Source organism: Acinonyx jubatus, chromosome A3, assembly GCF_027475565.1.
Source record: "Acinonyx jubatus isolate Ajub_Pintada_27869175 chromosome A3, VMU_Ajub_asm_v1.0, whole genome shotgun sequence".
NCBI lineage: Eukaryota > Metazoa > Chordata > Mammalia > Carnivora > Felidae > Acinonyx > Acinonyx jubatus.
In genome coordinates, this window is record NC_069388.1 from 44,182,436 (window position 1) to 44,197,227 (window position 14,792).

At 42.0% G+C, this 14,792-nt stretch overlaps 1 protein-coding gene across 8 annotated transcripts in view; it reads left to right on the forward strand.

Annotated features, from left to right (window-relative positions):
* Window positions 1-14,792, forward strand: part of CFAP61 (cilia and flagella associated protein 61) — a 278,182-nt gene that overhangs the window by 21,096 nt on the left and 242,294 nt on the right. For all 8 annotated transcript variants that reach the window (XR_008289225.1, XM_053200304.1, XM_015071100.3 and 5 more), the window contains 2 exons: window positions 551-618; window positions 852-978. Coding sequence is in view for 7 of the 8 variants with exons in the window: in XM_053200304.1 (XP_053056279.1) it covers window positions 551-618; window positions 852-978 (195 nt within the window). In the remaining variant the exon portion in view is untranslated. Of the gene's footprint in view, window positions 1-550; window positions 619-851; window positions 979-14,792 lie in introns of those variants that run through there.

Consider the following 14,792-nt stretch of genomic DNA (forward strand, 5'->3'; position numbering starts at 1 on the left):
GGGGGAAATAAGGGAAGAATAAAGCATCACAGGTTTGGATTTTTCTAAAAATAGTTTTCTTCAGTCTTCTCTTTAGAGATGTTTATTAACCTGACAGAATGCAGAAGCATCCTGAATAATATGGTGCATCGAAATATGATCAGTTGGGCTACTGGGTGATGGCGATGTGTCTCTGACAGCCTGCACAGACATTTGGGGGTGGTGGCCTCAGCTTTCAAGGCACTTTGTAATGTCACACCAGACCATCCAGATGCCAGGTCAAAGGTTAATGTCAGCAGAAATCTGGTGTGCCACATGAATATGGCACTCTTTATTCTCTCTACCTCTGTGGAACAGACAGAAAAGAGGCCATTTGGATTATAAGGAAAAGTAGAGAAGGAAAGGACATTGCCCTGAAGATGTTCTTGCCATTACAGGCAAGGAGCAAAGAAGCCCATGTGGATTTATGAACATCGGATGTGTTTAGTGAAGGCATTTGCTTCAAACAGGTGCCAGCTAATGGGATTACTTTATTTTTAACACCTGTCCCACCCTCTCTTCCCCTTGCCAGGGCTGTGTTTAAGGCCGTGCCAGAACTACACTTCATATTTCTCATAGTGCCATCCTACATGAGCCTAGGTAAGGTCTGCTCAATTACCTCCTGTCCCCAGTCTCCAGAATGGGAAATTCATGCTTAAAATGGTGCTTTTGGGAATGGGAATAAGAATGGTCTCTAGGTCCTGAATGTATAATGTGACTATTTGATTATAATAATTAAAATACAATTTCGAATGGAAGTCACACTTTGTTCTGAAGCCCTAAAGTTATTCCTTGGTAAAGTGAGGCCACATTTCTTTGTCTCTGTGGTTCAGGCTCGACTCTCATAACGGTGTTTGAACAAGTGGGGAACATTCCGAGTCTGATGTATGATGAGGACTTTGCCGTGCACATATGTTGCAGAGAAAATCATTACCCTCAGCTGCACATTCGCAATGCCAGGTAAGGCTGAAGCAGTGCCTTTTCCTACCTGAGTTTTACATGGACACTTACCTTATGCAGAGTTGCTAAAATGCCATTTCTTACTGTAAGTGATTAGAGCTTGGATTAAATTGTTTTATAATACCCATAAGTATTACTTCATTTGGAGATGTTTACAGTTCCCCTTGATGACATAATTTACAGGCATGAATATCTGATGAGACTCATTTGGTGCTATGTGGCCAGCAAAGTTGTGCATTTACTACTTATGGGTTTCTGAAAACACACGATCCTTGGCCCCACACTGAGTCAAATAATTTTCAAATAAACATAAAAATGAATCTGCCTATTTAGTTTTCCCAATAGACCCCATCTATTTTCCAACAGTCAGTGAAAGAGGATTCTTTAACATTCAGTGGGCTCCATGACATGCCCCAAAGTTTAGCAGTCTTAAGGAGATGGCAGTGGCAGAGAGTATTTTCCAAAGATGGCTACCACACCATCTTCTATCCTTCAAGCTCTCCTCCAATGTGGCCTTGGAGACTGGTGTGCCAGAGAGGCTATATGTTGGTCTGGGGTCGACAGCCCCAGCTAGGCTCCCACTGACAGTCAGCATTGCCTGCTGGCCTTGTGAATGAGCCATTGTGGACACCCAGCCAGGAAGACCCCCCTTCCCCAGTAACTGGAGCCCAGCTGACATGTGACTGCAGCCACAGGAGAGACCCTAAGCAAGGACTGACCAACTGAGTCCTCCTAGATTTCTGACTCACAAAATTGTGGGCAAAATAAAAGGGTCTTTTTGAAATAAAAATGCATGTGAAATCATTTCACAAAGGTGGTTGCTTGGTTTTATCAGTGGAGAATAAATTGCATCTTCTTGGGTCAATTGTTGCCATAAATTGTGGACTTCTTTAGAAAGTATTACATTTAAATTTTTAAAAGGTGAGAGCCTACTATTTACCAGGCATATACTATTATGGCATATTAAGAATTTATGGCATATTAAGAATGGCATGAGATCTCTATCTTTTAAAAAAATTTTTTTTAATGTTTATTTATTTTTGAGAGAGTGAGAGAGACAGAGCACGAGCAGGGGAGGGGCAGAGAGAGAGGGAGACACAGAATCCAAAGCAGACTCCAGGCTCCAAGCTTTCAGCACAGAGCCCAACATGGGGCTTGAACTCACGAACTGTGAGATCATGACCTGACCTGAAGTCGGACGCTCAGCTGACTGAGCCACCCATGTGCCCTGATAGATCTCTATTCTGATCTTGATTAGACTACTCACCAGATGGGTTAACTGAAAAGGAGAACTTGGCCTCTTCAGGCCTCAGTTTCCTGCCTTTCAGTGGGTGTGAGGGTATTGTCTACTGCCTGGGATTGTTGCAATGAACAGATGACCTGAGGAAAATCAAGTGCTTAGCACTTCCAGTCACATATAAGTGCCCAATGAAATGAAATATTATTCTTATTGATATTATTAAGTGGCTTAGAAGAGGAAAAGACAGAGAAGGATGAAGACAGCTTCATATAAAACCTCTCTGCCCCTGCCCCCAATCTAAATATCCATCAAGGAGTAAATGTTTACATTATAAATTGTGGTGCAGTATCAGCAGTGAAATGCAGTGAACTACTTATAGATGCAATAAGGTGGGTCAATCTCAGTTCATGCTGAGTAAAAGAAGGCAGACATAGACACAAAGACCATATACTGTTGACTCCACTTACATGATGTGCAAATGGCTCATCTGTAGAGACAGAGCAGATCAGTGGTTGCCTTTAGTGGAGGAAAGAGTGAGACTGGAATTCTGGGGCAATGTTAGTACTCTGTGTATTGATTGGTGGCTTTGCAGTTGCCAAAACTCACCCAACTTAATACTTGGGCATTTTACTATATGTTATTATACCTCAATTAAAAAAATAATTTAAAATAAAAAAGTCTTCACAGAGAAGGTAGCCTCTGAATCTGGTCAGAAGGGACGAGCTGGAGCTCGGTCAGAGGGACAGATTGGGCAAAGGTGTAGAGACAGGAAGGCACCTGGAGTGTCTGTTACCAGGCAGCAGGCAGTTGTGGCTGCTGTTCAAGGTGTGCAGAGCAAGAGTAGGCCACTGGATGGCCAAGGAAGAATCACAACGAGAAGCCTTTACCCTGAAGCCAGCATGGAGCACTATATGGGCTGTGTGTGAAGGATAACTGACTTTCATGTGGTCAGTGGCTTATAAGGGAGGAACAGAACAGTATGGCCAAGAAATGATTCTAGCTGGAATTCAGGCAGTGACAAGTCAAAGAGATCTGGTTGGGGCAGGTGCATGGATGCAGAGAAATGTTTGAGGGGGAAAGTTGAAAGATGAGAATGAGTTCACGGTCACTCAGGTTTTCAAGTATGGGGGGATTCACTAGTTAAAAGTAGAAATAATAGCATTAGATGGACAGTTGGGAGGTAGAAATATAGGTCCTCTCATGAGTGAGGAGGTCAAGAAAATAAAGGAGATTGTTTAGTTGTGGAGATTTTATTTAATTTTATTTTTAAATGTTTATTTTGAGACAGAGAGCAGACGAGGGGCAAAGAGAGAGGGAGAGAGAAAATCCCAAGCAGGCTCTGCCCTGTCAGCATGATGTGGGGCTCAGACTCATGAACCATGAGATCATGACCTGAGCCAAAACCAAGAGTCTGCCACTCAACCAAGTGATCCACCCAGGCACCCCAGGAAGAGATTTTAAAGTGAAAAAGCAGAGGCCTATGGCAGAATTTTGAATGGTGAAAATGAGCGTGAATAAGGAAGAGAACTAGAAGAGAGGGAGAGGAGTCTTGTAGAAGTCAGACTCTTACGGTGGCAAAAGATTGTAGGGAAATCAAATAATTTGAGTCCAAAAAGAGGCCATTGCATTTGGAAATGTAAAAAGATACAGATGAGTTGAATAAAATTGATAAACTTCTAGCCAAACTGACCAAGAAAAAAGAGAAAATTACCAGTATCCGAAATGAAAGAGGTGATATCACTACAGATCTTACAGACATAAAAGGATAGGGGAATACAGCTCTATAAATTCATCAACTTAGATAAAATGGGCCAATTCCTTCAAAAACACAACCTACCAAAACTTATTTAAGGAAAAAAATTGTAAAAACTTGGAGAATTCTTCATCTATTAAAGACAAGTTGAATGAACTTTGGGCAAGAGGGAGGTGGCTGCCTGCCTTGACACTGCCCTCACCCAAGCCTCCAGCCTTAATCCTCCCCCATCCTCATTTGCTTCTCTTCTTCTCTTGTCCTTATGGCTCTGAACTCTGTCTTCCCAGGACCTGGGCCATTTCTCTCAAGCTCATCTCTTTGGTTCCTCTGTGCCGACAGTGGCCACTTAGTCACCAGTGCCTACCTCCATCCCCTTGCTTTGGGATCTGGTCTTGTCTGTTCTTGAAGGGCAGGGTTGAGTTTTGGAAATCACAATGCAGTGAACCAAATAAATGAGAGGTAAGGAAGTGAAGGCAAAGGGATATCCACTCTCTCTCTAGAGAAGTTTGGTGATGAAGGAAAGCAAAGAGAAGGAGGCAGAACGTTATGCAAACAATGGAAAGTGATTCCATTTTTACTTTCCACATAGAGCATTTACTTTGCATTCTGAGATCCAGACAGCACTTGTCTAAAAAAATATTACCAAGGAGCAAAATAAATTCAGATATACATTATCCCCTAATTTAGGACAAGAGAAAGAAAATTCCTCGTAGAAAACCATTTTTATTTACTTTTTGTATTCATAGCTAAATCATCAACATTATAATTCTCTTTATAAAAAACCCCTTTGATCATGAAACGAATGCTAATACAAGCCAAACACATTCTAAAGAGAAGGAATTCTGTGAGTGAAATCTTTTTTTTTTTTAAATAACATTAAAAAAAATTTTTTTTTAATATTTATTTATTTTTGAGAGAGACAGAGACAGAATGTTAGTGGGTTAGGGGCAGAGAGAGAGGGAGACACAGAATCCGAAGCAGGCTCCAGGCTCTGAGCTGTCAGCACAGAGCCCGACACAGGGCTCGAACTTGCGAGCTGTGAGATCATGACCTGAGCCAAAGTCGGAAGCCTAACTGACTGAGCCACCCAGGTGCCCCTAAAATAACATTTTTAATTGATTCTCTCACACCTCTCCAATCCTCCTTCCTGATTTATGAAGTTTCTCTTATAATCAGCGCAGGAAAATAGGTCCTCCTGCCCTTTAGGAAATTACATTCTTTAAATGTAAAAGTATTCACAGGTAGGCAGTTTTTTAATTATGTCATGAGAAATTTACATAAACTGGTTGCTTAAGTTCTCATAAGTAGTCTAATAATTGCTAAACTTTTGTCTTCATTCCATTTAAAAATCTCTCATTTTATTCTGCCATTTGCTAATTAGTTTGGGGGATGGGTTCATTTAATAAAACGAATTATATTTTCAAATTACAACATCTTTTCAAACGTTTATTTATTTTGAGGGGGGAGGATGCGAGGAGGGGGAGGAGCAGAGAGACAGAGAGAGAGAATGCCAAGTGAGCTCCACACTGCCAGCGCAGAGCCCAACAGAGAGCTGGAACCCATGAACCATGAGATCATGACCCAAACCAAAATCAAGAGTTGGATGCTTAACTGACTGAGCCACCCAGGTGCCCTTAGAACATTTTTGCCAAATAAAGTTACTGGTCGCAATTTTCTATGTGAGTATGTATCTATACACACATGTGTGTATAAATAGACAGTTTTGTGGGGGAGGGTAGAGGGGAACAGCGGTTGAGAGAGGCATATTTCCAAAAGTATTTTTTTGCCTGCTTGCTTGCTTGCTTGCTTGCTTTCTTCTTTCTTTCCTTCTTTCTTTCCTTCATTTCTTGCTAGGTCACCAGTCTATTATAAGAGGATGTAAGTCAGGAACAGTCAGAAGAGAAGCACAGGGCAAGGTGTGAGGGAAGGGAGCGGGGCCCCTGTTCCCAAATTTCCATGCGTTTACCAACCTAGAAGCTCCGTATTGTCGTAAAGTGTATAGGCAGCATACCAAATTTGGATCTTGTCATTTTCTTGAGGAATTTTAAAGCTTAAGTACTCCAGCATAGATATTCAGCAAGATGTTTTTGTATTATTATTTACTATTGTAATAGATAATTCTATAGAATTAATTAGAAAATAAAATATCTATAGATAATTCTATATAATCTATTGTAATAATTGTATATGTATCCAATACCACATCTGACATGTACAGAGGCAGCATATCTAAAAATCACCAATTTCTTTCACCTTTTAGTAAGGCAACATCTTTGTTAATCTACTCACTAACGCCCCACTTGTGATTCAGGGTGTAGGCTGCTCGAGAAAAGGTGTGGGCTGTGCCCTGCCCAGTGCTGGCTCCTAGTAAGCATGTGGAACTGGTAGTTTAGAGTTAGTCTCTCTCCTCTTCTTTCCAACCCACGCCTTTATTCCTTTCCTTCTTTTACCCTTGAAAACTTTAGGGTTATGGACTACAACCTTCCAGGGGATGAGGCTGTTCCAGCCTGAACTAAACCTTCCCGATCCCTGACCCTGAGGTCTTGCTCACTCAGCCTCTGATGGTGAAATGTCCTGCTTGCCCAGCCTACAGAAAATCTGCCAGTAGCAGATCAGAGGAGGAATATAGTCCTCATGGCAAAAAGATGACAGTGGATACTTTGTAAGGAGGAAGGGACATTTATAAAAGACAATTTAGCATATAGTGGTGAACTCATGAGGGAATGGTGACATTATGATGGTTGATATTTTTGCTTGTTGGAAGGTAGAGAAATGTGATACATTTTAAGAAGCCCTCTGTCCAAAATGTTCACATTAGAGTTTTGGTTCTAGCAGGTGTAGAATTTTAGGTAGTCAGAAAATGCACTTATGTGGATCATTTCCCTCCTTAAGGATGCAGGAAAAAAGCCTTTTCAGAAGGTCAGATGGGCGTGGCTGTACGTGTCCTCTTAGGCTGCTTCATTTCTCTTATTTCTCCCACATTGATTTTTTGACATCTGTTTTCATCAACAGTTACTTGCACTGATAATTAATGGTGAAGAACATAGCTCTTAAGACAGTAGACCAGGGAAGGGTTTGGGATGTAATTATTCTTCTGCCATTTACCTAGCAACATGTTCAGAACCAGGGAATTAACACTGTAATCCCCAGTCCTGGTTCTTTGATTTACCCATGTGGAAAATTGTGCTATAATCGTCCCCTCTACTTAGACACTAATTATTGAAGTTACTGTTCTGTGATTTGCACAATGTTTGAAATAAAGCATGACTGCTTCTGGACATACCTTTATAATCTATAGTGGGCTTGATTAATACTCAGTGGTGGATTTGAGATGTTCTCAGACTGAGAAACTATTGGAATAGTACTTTTGGGGGAAAACCTACCTTTTTCAAGTCTTTTGGGGAGGGAGTAGGGAAGGACTTGCCAGGGAATGATTATGTGCTGTCAGTCCGTGTTGTAGAATAACTAAAATGGAGTACTGCTTTTTTTGCTGATAATAAAGGCTAACCAAATTGTGTGAGCATTATTGCTATGTAAAATAGATGAAGAAAATTTAGGACTTTAAAACATAAGATTGGTGGTTTTTTAAATACTAACTTTTCACCTCTTAAAGCAATTATTTTTATTAAGCATTTGACAGCCTTATGCTTTTTTTTGGAATTCACTTAAGTTGAACTTCTGAGTACTTTCATACAAATGAATTTTCTGATGCTTGAGTCATGAGAATCAAAGCACTCCAAAAGAAGGGACAGTGAAATTAGGAATTTCACCATTGGTCTTCTTGAGTCTTGATAAGTGACCCAGCAAATAAGATCTGGTTAACAATTCAACTGGAGTGACGGTGTGCCAAGATAGACTTTTGGATCAGATCCTGGTGGTATAAACGGCAAGGGCCTCTTATTGGCCTTGAATATGATTTGAGGTCATTTAGGGTTTAAAAATCCTCCATCATTTAAAAAATCATGACATTTTCCAAGGAGTAGAAACTAAATGGTTCTAAAGTCCATCCTAAAATTCTAAAATGGAATAGGTGATTGAGAAATGATGGACTTGATTTTCTTAAAGAGACCACTAGAGGTCGCAAGAGATCTTGGAAAGAAAAGGGTGCTTTGTTTCTATATATGGGAAGAAAAAGACTGACTTTGGGTTCTCCTGCCCCAAATTGACACAGTGTTCATGGTAAAAGGTTGGTTTAACCAAAATACACTGCTTTCTTTAGGATTACCACTGAATTAGATTCTCTGTGAGAATCTTCATTCACTGATTTCTTAAAACATAGGCACAGATACTCTCAGGTTTGAAGAAATACAATATTTATGGCATTTAATGTAACATCAGAATCACTTTTTCAATGGTACATTTTTAAGTCTAGCTAATGAAATGCAACTCCTCTCTGGATATGGAAAATACCATCAGACAGGAGAGAAGAAGCCATGCCAATATCCTGAATAGAAAGGTGGCTCAGCCCTGCTGCTGCTGCCGTTCCAGACCTTAAGTGTGAACTTTCCATCTGTGAATTTCTAATACTTTCTTTGTGGGCAAAGAAACAATCTCCCACACTCAAAGGAAGCTAGCCTGTAGATTTTCCTCTAGGATCGTAATTTTGCAGAAGAATGGTCTGGATGCTAAAGCTTTGAAACAATCTGAGGGTCTAGCCTCAAGATTGAGGGTCTAGACCCTCAAGAGGCTAGGGTCTAGCCTCTAGCCTCATGGTCACCAAGAGACCATGCCAATCAGCTGGGAAAGTTCTGTGGGTTCTAGGCATCATGATGTTCATTGAAAGCCCAGCTAACTGACATAGCGGAAATGATTAGAGTTTGTCCTCCCAGGGAGCCAGAGAGAGCCACCAGGTTCCTGTCATCCCTCACCTTGCCTTCTCTTGGGTTTAGAGGACATCCATACCCCAAGTGATGTGTCCTGAGAGGCTGTTGATTTTCTTGCATTTTGGATGCTACTCCATTTTCATATGGCACATTTTTCAGAGTCTGGTGGACATTTAGGTACCTGAGCAATCAATCAGTCTCTATGGGATGGACCTTTTGTTTCCTCAAAACTAGTTAAAATAAAATATTCTAGGGGCGCCTGAGTGGCTCAGTCAGTTGAGTGTCTGACTTCGGCTCAGGTCATGATCTCATGGTTCGTGAGTTCAGGCCCCGTGTCAGGCTCTGTGCTGACAGCTTCAGATTCTGTGTCTCCCTCTCTCTCTGCTCCTCTCCTGCTCACACTCTGTCTCTCTCTCAAAAATAAATAAAGATTAAAAAAAAAAAAAGAATAAAATATTCTACACTAATTACATTAACAAGTACATTGTTGCCTCCTCCAAGCCACTTCCTGAATGGAAGATATAAAAGAATGTTGGTTTTCACCCAGAAAATGGTGTCATTCCCATTGCATTTTATGTTGATAAATTATAACCTTACATAATCATAACTCCTGACATGCTCTGGGTCACAGAGGTGCTGGACATGTGGCTGTACCGTGCTAAATGAATTCATGTGAAGTCGTGGCTCTCCTATTTTCCCAGAGGCAGACAGTGCTCATTGCCTCAGAGTGCTCGAATTTAAGCATTTTACTGGATGGATTGTTTTTGGTAGCTGGGGTGTTTTGTTTCTGTAGGGCTAGACTTTGTCATATGCCATTTGAGACTCTGCAAGGCTGATGTCATACTTTATCATTAGCACTGGGGCTGATGCAAGATCATAAATTATCGATTACCCCAAGGAATGCATTTAGCAGAACAAGTTCCTCTTTATCCATTTTGGGGAGGAGCTGAAGTGAGAGACTCTTTAGAACTGCACAATTTGGTTATTTTCTTCCTATTTTCCCCAGAAGAATTAGTATTGCGGTATGATCAGGGATAACTTTGTTCATAGGCTGCAGAGGGCTCATGCATAGGTGTACAGCCCTGGGGCTCTCTGAGCCTTTGTTTCTGATTTTTGTATCCATGGAGTATTATTTTTGTGTCCATCCTATGTAGATAAAAGCCCATCGTACACAGTTGATCTTAGAATTTTCTATATGACAGGTGCCTCGATTCTCTCTCTCTTTTTTTTTTAATTTTTTTTAACGTTTATTTATTTTTGAGACAGAGAGAGACAGAGCATGAACGGGTGAGGGTCAGAGAGAGGGAGACACAGAATCTGAAACAGGCTCCAGGCTCCGAGCTGTCAGCACAGAGCCCGACGTGGGGCTCGAACTCACGGACCGTGAGATCATGACCTGAGCCGAAGTCGGATGCTTAACCGACCAAGCCACCCAGGTGCCCCAGCCTCGATTCTCTTTAAGTGACTAGGATATTGAATTATTTTTGTATTATTTACAAGTTACCTCTTTTAATATCAATGTGGAGTTTTATTTTTGGCAAAGCATTTGAAAATGGATTTCTTGGCTATTCTCTCCTACAATCTTTTTTATTTTTTTCAAACAAGTATCACTCAGGACTCTCTTTACAGAGAAAAGCTCCCCTCTGTTAGCAGCACTCCTTTGGCAGGTTAAGTAGGGAGATGGGTTCTGGAATGCAGTGGGGTGTGCTAGTAGGCTCTTTCAGCAGAGGTCCTGAGTGCTTGGAGGCAGGGAGCCAGCCAGTGGGGGTTTCCAGGTGGTATGGGACATGGGGGCCGCATGTGAAGTCTCTCCAGAGTAGATTGTGCTGAGGGCTTACTGTCTACCAGAGTGTACCTTGTATCATTACATTGTACCCTCCCTGCTGTCCTTGTCCCTGCCTGCTTAGTAGATGAGAAACCAAGGCTTAGTATTGAAGTGACTGGGCAGGTGTCTCAGTCAGTTAGGGCTGTGGTCTCACTCTCCACATGAGTCCCCTCAGGCCACACATTGCTCACCTGGAAAACGGGCTTAGCAGTGGCACCACTCGGTGCTGTATGTTACATGTGTCATACTGGATGAGGTCCCAGAATACGGTACGGAACCTATTCTGTGTCGCCTATCACTGTTGCACCTGTGCTGCAGTCTACAGGGTATGCAAATGTCCAACAGTTCAACAAAGCCAGTCTCTGGTTAAAGTGCTAAAGACAGATTTTAATCAATAGTAACTATTATATAGGGAAAAGCATACGGTGTGAACTGAAACTCAACTTTGGTTTGTGCAGAGGTGACTGGACCTATTAAAGAGAAAATTAGAGAATTGAGAGGGGGCGAGGGGAGTCTCAGTAGAGTCAAGGAAGTGAAAAATGACAAGAAGTAGGAAGTGGGTTTGTTCCTTGTGAAACCCATCTGAGTTTGCTAGCTGGAGCTTATTGAAGTTAGGCTCCTACCCTTCCACAGAGACTGAGGGACAGGGGCTCTACCTTTAGGTGTTGGCTAGAACAAACAGGAAATTCTTTTGGCAGCCTTCCTTTCTCAGAAAGGCACTTCGAGGGGGACTGGGGTCATCCTAGGGATGTGGCCTTGGGCTGTGAGAAACTATGTCGGTGTTTGTTCAAGTCTTTGGAAGCCAAGGTTGAAGTCTAGTTGAAAAGAAGGTTCAGAGTATCTTGGCTAACCTTTGTCATGGAGAAGCACAGAACTCACTCTCTGTCCCCAAAGAGCATAATCCTTGGTTGGAAGCATGCCCTGCTTTGACATTAACATCAAAAGTGGACAATAGATACCAGTTTTGATCCTGTCATTAGTTCCTGGGAAAGGAGGCTGGGATGATGAGCCACTGGAGGGTATGGGGTGGAAGGATGCTGGAATTTGGAATAAGTGAGTGGGTCACAGTGCTGGATAGGGACAGAGGCAGAAGGAGGGAAGATGGTGAGGTCCCCTTCCAGGGAGAATGAGTAGATCACCTTGTGTGTCATTGTTGGTGATGATTATGAAAAGAGGCCTGAAAGATGAGGCTAAAGGGCTCTGACCTCATCCCAGAAACAGCGGGGGCTAGCAAAAGTTTTTGAGTAAGGGAGTGAGGTGAAGAAAGCAGGGTTTTAAACAGATTAGTGATAGTGGATGGAATGGGACAATAGGCAACTAGCACAGCTATTCAGGCTTCTATAGTGATAACCTCTTCCATTCCATGCATTGATTATAAATATTCTTCGCTTGTCCTTATGGACCCTTCCTACCTAAGTTGTAGTAATGTTAATAATAGCACATCACAAGCTATTATCTCAACATTAAATTTACTGTCTTTATGACAGATGAGAAAACTATGGGATGAGGGTTTGAGTGATATGCCCGAGGTCACAGTTATTAAATCCAGATTTAGGCATTCTGGCTTCCAGCCCAGACTTTGGCCACTACACTGTATCATTTATCCTCCGATCTTTTCAGAAGAGCACCATGAGCCTTCAATGCATTTATTATGGAGCTTTGGTACACCCAATCACACCCAGCCACTGGTAGCTCTCAAAGTGATTGTGGACACACAAAAATAGATGGGCAAGTAGTCAAAGACTACTTAAAAAATTTAGCGCAGAGCTGAAACAGCTTGTGAAGTGGCTATGGTGTGAGAGTACAGTCAAGTCCATCCTAAAAACACAGTTGGTGTTTGTTTCTGGATCCATGTCATGAATATATTTTAAGTGTATTTGTTTATTTAGTTAGTCATTATTTTAATAATTCCAACATAATGAACACACAGTGTTATATTAGTTTCAGGTGTGTAATGTAGTGACTCAACAGTTCTATACATTTCTCAGTTCTGGCTCCATGTTTTAGACTCCCTACTAGAGAGTCTCTCTGATGTGCTGGCATGTGGAATGAGACAGTTGGTTGGTGATGACATCATACCCAGGTTGACAGTATCATAAGCAAATATCCTGGTTGTCTGGATAAGGACCCTCTGCTGTCTCTCCTTCCAGAGAGTGCTGACAGGTTAAGAATAAGAGTCAACCTGGGGAGTTATGTTTAATCCCTGATGGTTGTCATCTTCTCTTTGTTTTTGCCTTCCTGTATCGTGGTCTGTTAGCTCGCTTTCCCCTTACTTCTGAGTTTTATATAGCAGAGATGAAGTTTTTCAAGTGTGTATTTCTCCCATCAAGATGTTTATTACTGATAAAAAAACAACATTCCAACAGATGAGGCTCACCAGAGGTAAAGCTTTCATCATTGGAACAAAGTGGGGATTTTCATCCAGAGTGCATGGAGCTGTCCAGTTTAAAGCGTTTAGACGTGGGGAGTGGAGCTGTTGCAGGATTGGAGGAATCTAATCCGGGAGTTGGGGCAGGGCTGGGTGGATGAGCCATGGTGTCGACCCCTGTCCCTTGAGCCAAAGTCTCCTCTCAACTGTTTAGCTCGTGCTCATGCTTCTTGCTGCCCACTTTCAAAAGGAATGTCGAAGTAAAGGGAAATTTTTGAAGTGCATTGGTGACTTAGTGTAGTATGTGATGGCAGAGTCTAAGCTGACCTGAGTTTATAACATGTTTCTGTTGCCAACTATTGCTGTCATTTCAGGCAAAGCATTTCATCCTCCCTTTGAGCCTTGCTCTCCACCATCTATAGAGTGAAGATGGCAATCCCTACCTTCTGGGGTAGCTATGAGAAGTATACCAACGGAGATAATCTGGATAGAGCCCTGAGCTTTATATACATACAGATCACTCATATGAGCCTACTGTTAATGTCAAAGAGAACATATTAAAAGATCAAATAGGATGATGAAGATGGCACAGTAATGAAGTAAAGGGGAGAAGAGATAAAATTTAGTAGCCAAATCAGATATAGCACAGAAAAACAACAACAACAAAAAAAACCCAAATGTGGAACATTTTAATAAGAAAAGTACCAGGAAAAAAAGTATAAGAACATCCTAGGCAGGTAAAATAGAGTACTAAATATAACCAATAATGTACTAAAAAGAATAAAAGAATGTTAGATAATGTTAGAAAAATGGAGTCTAAGAGCCAGCATCACTGTGCAACCATAAACCTGGTTCTTGGTTCTCCCTCTCCTCCCATGCTGGTTGTCAAGATCACTGTGTAGGGTCCTGACAAGGGAAGTCTGAGGTGAATGTTTCCAAGGTGGTGAGCAGAGCTTCATTATTTTTAAAAATATTTTTTAACGTTTATTTATTTTTGAGAGAGAGACAGAGAGACAGAGTGTGAGCTGGGGAGGGGCAGAGAGAGGGAGAGACAGAATCCAAAGCAGGCTCCAGGCTCTGAGCTGTCAGCACAGAGCCCGATGCGGGGCTCGAACTCATGAGCTGTGAGATCGTGACCTGCGCCGAAGTCAGATGCTTAACCCACTGAGCCACCCAGGTGCCCCAGAGCTTCATTATTTTTAAATGCATTAAAATAAAAATGCATTAAAAATAGCATTTCCTTCTTTATGGGAAATGTAGTGATGTGTCAGGAGTAAAGGGTAGACTTCTGGTCCAAGATGGCAACGTAGGAAGAACCTGAACTCACCTCCTCCATGGACACACCAAGTCAATTGCTGTTTTGGAGCAATTCCTCTTGAAGAACTGAGGACTGACTGAACAGCTTCTGAACAGCATAACAGAGGACAGAGTGGCCACATAAAGAATGGCAAGAGAGGCAGAGACCCAGGAATGAAGGGAACCCCCACCCTGGATGCTGTGTACTGCAGTGGTCAGGGATATTACCTAGGGACTAGGTGCAGACTCATCTGCTGTGGGGCACTGAAAAAAAGCCTCGATTTAAAAGGGCAACTAGAGGGGGGTGCCTGGGTGGCTCAGTTGGTTGAGCATCCGACTTCAGCTCAGGTCATAATCTCGTGGTCCATGGGTTCAAGCCCCATGTCAGGCTCTGTGCTGACAGCTCAGAGCCTGGAACCTGCTTTGGATTCTGTGTCTCCCTCTTTCTGCCCCTCCCCCACTTGAGTCTCTCTCTCTCTCAAAAATAAACATTAAAAAAAATTTTTTTA